General features: G+C 42.7%; 1 protein-coding gene across 2 annotated transcripts in view; it reads right to left on the bottom strand.

Annotated features, from left to right (window-relative positions):
- Positions 1-7,214, bottom strand: part of rexo5 (RNA exonuclease 5) — a 26,278-nt gene continuing 19,064 nt past the window's right edge. For both annotated transcript variants that reach the window (XM_079498226.1, XM_079498225.1), the window contains exons 14-19: positions 7,008-7,145; positions 6,258-6,350; positions 2,733-3,132; positions 1,829-1,998; positions 1,009-1,115; positions 1-207 (exon numbers count right to left, since the gene is read on the bottom strand). In XM_079498226.1, coding sequence (XP_079354352.1) covers positions 138-207; positions 1,009-1,115; positions 1,829-1,998; positions 2,733-3,132; positions 6,258-6,350; positions 7,008-7,145 — 978 coding nt within the window. In that variant the 3' untranslated portion in view covers positions 1-137. The remainder of the gene's footprint in view (positions 208-1,008; positions 1,116-1,828; positions 1,999-2,732; positions 3,133-6,257; positions 6,351-7,007; positions 7,146-7,214) is intronic.

Below are 7,214 nucleotides of genomic sequence, written 5' to 3'. Positions count from 1 at the left end.
AACACAAATCTTGTATTGGGGGGTGCCTACCTGGCAAAAACAATATTTTCTGATGGGGGTCCATTGGCCAAATCCGTAATTTGAGGGTCCTTGACATGCAATTTTGCAAAGGTTTGAGAGGCACTGCGTATGGAGCATTAAAAGGTCTTCATGGATGACGCCGGTTTGACCTCCATGAAGCACAGACCTGGCTGGTGGGTGTTGGAGCTGAGGAAGGAACAAAATATGTTTTAATGTACAGTTGGGTGCCAACAATATTGTCATTTGACCCATTTAGGCCTGACCTCAAAATTTAAAAAAATCCTTCTAAATCCTCCAGTTTTCTGAAATAAATATTTTCACGATTTTTCAAAAATAGCAGACCTACAAGCTCGTAGCGCGCCACTCGGTGGCGCGCTATGAGCTTGTAGATCTGCTATTTTTCAATAGCTAAATTATAACATAATGTTTAAAACACCAAAAGGGGTTCCCGCCCAAAATGGGTTAACTGTCCTTTTGCGCAGATCACGCAAACCTCAGCAAAAAGAAAAGGACAATATCGATGGCCTCCAACTGTATGTACAGTGAGTGACACCCAATTGGCACTGCAAGGGACAAGTTGCAAGTTTCGCGGTCATTTCACCTCCACAAACTATTTTTAATTGATCGGGATCTGGCACACTGCTTTGTGCCTGGTTCCTGGAATACAGCTACTTTGATTGCGCAGAACAATTAACCACTTAGACCCCAGTGTCCATATCGTGGGGAAAGCTTTGGCAGGAAATAGCCGATCGACACGCAAGTGTTCATTTTGGTTTAGTTTTAGTCTAGTTTTAGTAATATGATATGACAACACTCATTGGGCCATAATGTAAAACCATATTATAGTTACTGTACAAACACTTCAGAAAAAAGACACACAAATAGGAGATGTGTTTTTATATTATGAACGATTACGATCTAACGCTAGTGCACAGCAACAACCTTTGTACCCTTCATGCCAAAAGGAACAGGAAGCAGACTCTTCACCTGATTTGTCCAGGAAGCACAACGACAGAGAGAGTAGAGTCTGGAAGGCATCTGAAAAGCTTCCCCAGACGGTGGTCCAGCTTCCTTACAACACGTTCAGTTGTTTCCTGGTGTATGCACGCACACACACACACACACACGCACGCACACACACGCACACACACACGCACACACACACACACACAGTTTCTAGCCAGAGCGGTAGCAACCATGTTTGATTCATGCCCATATGCAATCTCTGAGGGCCCCCAATAGAGATTGCATGACAGGCCCTGAGGCACAAAGCAACAATACTCCAGATGCAAGGGGAGATGATTTTACCGACCGTTCGTAAATCAACTGAACTTAGCGCACAATATGACGTCTCCGCCAGGTCACACTGAGGTGGAGCGTATTTCCGATCGAACGCACACAGGTTTGCAAAGTGGGAGGCATGTCACCGTTGTCTTTAAAGAATGGGGTGCAGACGTTTATCTGACATACCAAAAGTCTGACATGCGCTGCAGGTTGCAAATCACATGTGGCTCCCGACATGCATTGCCAGTAACAAATCACCTGTGCTGCGGGTTACAAATCACCTGTGGCTTCCACCTGTGGCTTGGGTTAGGGTGTTGGACTAATGACTGTCGGACTCTTGGTATGTCGGAAACAAATGCCTGCATCTGCAAAGAATAGCCGATCTGTGCAATGCGATGAGTTGTGAACTTGTAAATGCACCTCAAATTCAGGTGCAATAAAAAGTTAAAAGTTTTGAAAAGTGTGAAAATCTTCTGAAAACGCTTGAAGCAAGCTGGACATGCAATGCCACAGTGAATCTCACCTGAGAGTCGTGCATGACTGATTCCCCCTCACAGCCCGATGGAGCAGTGCTATGGGGAGCCCACGAACGCAGGTGTGGTGGCGTCAGGGAGCGACACACCAGGTACTTCTGCTTCCACAGTACTTGGGAAGAGCCAAGAGCCACGTGCACACTCTCGGAAGTCTCAAACTCTGTCTCACACACACAAAACACACATAAAAAAAGAGATCCACATTAACCAATTAAGACCTGAGGTAGATATTACAAATGCATTCTAAATCAGCAACATCTGAAAAACAGATTTTTTAATTTGAATCCTGAAAAGTAACAGTTTTGGACAGTAACAGTTTTCAACCCGACAGAGACGATAATCAAAATCTAAAATGACACAGATGCTTTCCCGGTTTATATCAGCTTGCAGAGCTGATCAATGATCAGGCAGCTCAGACTTCAACACTTCTTGGCTATTTGGCTATCCTTCAACTAAGGTAATGGGGAGACATTTAGACTTAGATAGCATTTGATACAGACTTATAGCATGTTATGTAGACATAGACACAATAATTGCATTGTATGTAGTCATAGCACTTCATAGTATATATGTATAGTGTCATTATATAGATATGTTCTAGCTACGTTCTTAGCTTACGCATGTTTCTTGATAAATGCTTTTTATATATGTGATGTATTCCCATGTAAATCGCTCTGGATTAAGAGCGTCTGCTAAATGCCTAAATTGTAAATTGTAAATTGTACATTCACCCAACACACATACACTCTCCCCTAATCTGGAAGCACAACAGAAAAAAGACAGAATACTTGGAATGTTAATCTCTCTCACTCACTCACCACACACACAGGTGCAAGCTGATATAAATTGACTATGAGTCATATACTATGCGAGGGCCATGTGATTTTGACTCACTTATGTATGCATGTCTTGCACGTCTCCCAGAAGGCTTAGCAGGCAGGATGATTCTCTTCACTGCGCCGAAGCGACCGAACACCTCTCTGAGTTCATCCTCGGACGTTCCGGAGGAGTCGGTGTGGTGAAACTGGCCCGACGTGGTCGTGGTCTTCGCTCCAGTGGTCCCATTCACAGCACAGAGTTCAGGCATGGAGGAACCTACTAGACCCGGCTGCAAGCCGTTAGTGGCTTTTATAGCCGTGATATCGGGCGTGTGTCCATTGGTCGTTGCGAACGTGTGGTCATCGCCGGGCCTCTGTGCAACAACATACAGCAGGTGGCTGTTGAGCGGGTCGTCTTGCAGAGCCTCTATGGTCACAGTCAGGTCCAACATTGACTCGTGACAAGGCCTCTGGACCTACATGTGGTACACATACACATGGGGCTGTCTCAATTATGACAGTTTACGTGACAATTATTGTCACACAAATAATTGTAAAACGATTAAATTGTATTCTTTTGTCATTGAACATTGGAACACATCAATAACGAATTCTGCTTGGCTTTTAGGCTTTGAAGTTACACAGGGCAAATAACCTAACTATACAAAGAAATTGCATATTTAATAACTTCAAACTTTAAAACAACATTAGTGGAAATAGACTATTTCTAGATCTGCTATTTCCACCATTAGAAATTGCGATTGCTTGGTATATAATAATTTTGACAGGCCTACACAACAGGTTATACACGTAAGCACCAAATATTTCATAGATAAGGAAAATCAAATCTTGACATTTTGAAGGAAATTGTCGCAATGACGTGTCCAAAGTGGAAAGTGGTTAGTGTTGTCGGTCGCAAACGATTCGCTACGTTCATAAGGGTTGACAAATGTAGCTCTAAGCGTAAGTTCAATAAGGAAGATCTCACGCTTTATTGTTGCCTGGGGATGCTCCACTAACGTCCTTTCATTCACAGCTTGAGTGTGAGCACTTCTAGGCAATCTGCAGTCAGCCAATCAGGCGATTGGGCTCTGTCTTATTAAATATTACTGCTCTTTTCAGCAAGCGGCGAGCTACATGATGAAGTTGGTAACCAAATGGACCCTTATTAGATCTTTAACTCTTGAGAGCATAAAATGAAACCAAATGGACCCCTCAAGAGTTAAATTATTGTTAAATAATTGCATTACTTAATTTACAAGAAATCTACACAATTACAGAATGTAGAAGAATTGTTATTTTGATCAATGTTTGCCCATCTGTTATCTCTCTTATGGTACCACATCAATACAGCATGGAATTGTGGAATCTCTTATCCAACAACAACATATTCTACGTTTTGGGTCTGAGAGGCTAAATGTCATCAAATGCTGAATAAATAATGGGCCTTGATGTGAAAAGGGTTGAAAACCACTGGTATAGAGTTAAGATGGAAGGTTGTTTGTTTGGGGGGGGGGGGGGGGGGGGGGTATCTCCTTTATTGAAAATCACACCCATGTGAACTGAGTGGTGCAACTCCGTGTGGGGGTCCCCGGGCGGTCCCCGGAACTTCCAGACCCACAGGACCGCACCCAGGTTGCGGCGAGCCGCCCTGCGTCCAAAACGGTTGAGAAATGACAGAGTTACTGTGTGGAGGAATTAGCAGACAACACTCTCCCTCCCTCCCTCCCTCCCTCTCTCCCCCTCCCTCTCTCACACACTCCACATTGTAATTAGCAGGCAACAGTGCAACACTCTCTCTCTCTGTTTCTAACAACAGTGCCACTTTTGCCCATATTGGTACCCTAAACATAGGCACATACATAGGGATGGATGGACATATAGGATGGACATAGGGCAATATGTTCCTTGGAGTGGCTGCACCACTCAAAAAGAATTAGGTCACTTCCTGAAAAGATCTGTTCGGCCAGTTAAAAAAAGGAGGGAGGGCTCTCCCCCCTCTTGACACACGCAGGAGTGAATGGCCGTTGGTGGCTATAGTATCTCTGACTGCAGTCACTGAGCGGGAGGGCAAAACGATCCCATCTCCCCTCAGTCACCAACCATAATAGTTTGACGGACTGACTGCGATCAGTGAACCAAAGGACTGGGCTCCCAGTCACAGGTTAGGTTTGTTCAGTGAACGGGATCAATAGAGCGTCGCAGTCCCGCCTCCTACCCTGGACCAGGAAATGAAACCCAATGCATTTTCCTCATAGACATTTCTTAAAGTATTTATTTAAAGACGGTTACGCCGCGGACAAAGCCAACTCGAGTCGTGACAACTCATGACAACACAAACAATATTTTGGACCAATCAAATAATGAGAAAGAAGAAAAAAACGGCAGGTTACACACTTTTTTTGTTGTTTTTCTTCTTTGTAATTATTTGTTTGGTCCAAAATATTGTTTGTGTTGTCATGAGTTGTCACGACTCGAGTTGGCTTTGTCCGCGGCGTAACCGTCTTTAAATAAATACTTTAAGAAATGTCTATGGGAAAAATGCATTGGGTTTCATTTCCTGGTCCAGGGTAGGAGGCGGGACTGCGACGCTCTATACCGAAAGGGAATACGGGATCATTACTTAACAATTTGAGGCAGTCTCTCCATCAGTACGCATGTCCTTGTGAATTAACAACTGATTATTTTCTTCATAATTGTATAGTAAGGGAAACTACTACTATCAGGCTACTAATAAAAAACTGCCCAATGAATTAACTGATTTAACTGCTCTGGACACAATTTTCAGAGCACATTTTATTAACCTTTTAGACCTGAGGACGATTCTACAAATTCCTTCTAACAGAATGTGGAGGGGTGTTGTCCATTGGGGTTTTTCTTTTTTGACTGCTAGTTGTGTTTTGTTTTTTGTTTGTTTTTCTTGTCTCTTTCTTTTGTGTAAGTCATGTGTATTTTGTATGCTTTATTGTAAAATCAATAAAAAACTCCTGACAGTTTTCTGAAAAACCCTATGTTTCTACATCAGTGGTTCTCAAACATTTCCATGTCAAGGTCCCCCAAAATTATGTAATTGGCCCCGTACCACAATCTCAAAATATGTTGTTCCAGGGACCCCCTCCCAGAAGCAAAGATATGAGTTAAAACGTTCTGAAAGAATAAATATTCAAACATTTGCGCCACACTTTCACGATTTAAAAAAAATAGCAGACCTACAAGCTCGTAGCGCGGCACTCGGTGTAGATCAGCTATTTTGTAATAGCTAAAGTATAACATAATTGCTTAAAACACCAAATGGGGTTCCCGCCCAAAATGGGTTAATCTTATAATAATTAATCTGATATTCTAATCTAATATCAAGCTCATCAGATGTGAGGGCCCTCTCTGTAACCTGTGTAGTTTGGGCCATTCATCATATCATCAAATACAGCAAAAGATGTTTACGAGGCACATTTAGTTTCCCCGTAGCGCAAGCCTGAGGGGAAACACCCGCTGAAACGACCTGTCTGTATTTCAGTTCAAAGAGGGAGAACACAGAGTGAGGCAGAAAGACAAACCCAACAAAAGGAAAGGATGAAAGGACAAAAGTTAGTAAGACGTATACCTTTATGCAGTGTCCATGCACATTCAGTCCATTCAGAGTCTGTACAGCCAGCTCAGCCCCTTCCAGCAGCTTAAACTCAATTTCTGCATGAAGCTGGAGAGAGAAGTTCAGTGTTTAAAACCGATAATGTGATATACGTATAAACTGTATAATCATGTCGTTGCTGTCGGGCAGAAACCTGGCTTGTATCTCCATGTTTCAAAATGTATTTTATTTTTTAACGTAAATTAATTTACGTCATCATCATACAAGACTGTCACACAAAACATGTGAAAACAGCTGATCTGCAAAGCGACGTGTTGCAAGCTTGCAGATCGGCAATTTTCACAATTTTACTTTCTTTTTAATCATAAAACGGAAAAGGTTTGGATGTAGAAGCTTTCCACCCGACAGTGACAGTATATATATATAATATATCATACTACAGGTATGATCTGCTGAAACGATTAGCATCAGACATGGTACTGTATGTACGCTGCCATAATACTTTATACATATAAGACATGTTAACACATGGCGCTCTTCGCCAGCATATGAGTGGTTCTAGGTTGCTAAGCAACGGATACAGCCGGAAATGAACCAGAAGTGAAAACTTCCATCTCCATCTCAATGTAAATAGATTTACAGAAATAGTTTACCATTATATTATCTCGGATTCTTTTCCCAGATTGCATTTTTGGTCAAAACAAGAACTAGAGCTGTAGTACTAGTAGCCTGGGAAAAGTGGTGGAAAATAGAGTTACAACTTACTCTGAGAGTGGCGTTCAGCATTCGGATTCTACGCACGGCTCCGCAGCGGCGGAACAACCTCCTCACGTCTCTCTCGCTGTAACCTGCCGGGAAGGACCCCGCAAACACTATGCACATCTCCCTCAGACGCGTGCACACCTGTGAGAGAGAGAGAGACACGCGCGCACACAGACACGCACACAGTAAATTACTACAGATTATTTTTCT

Source organism: Electrona antarctica (genome assembly GCF_951216825.1).
Source record: "Electrona antarctica genome assembly, chromosome: 4".
In the NCBI taxonomy this organism is placed as follows: domain Eukaryota; kingdom Metazoa; phylum Chordata; class Actinopteri; order Myctophiformes; family Myctophidae; genus Electrona; species Electrona antarctica.
This window is presented reverse-complemented; position numbering and strand designations above follow the sequence as displayed.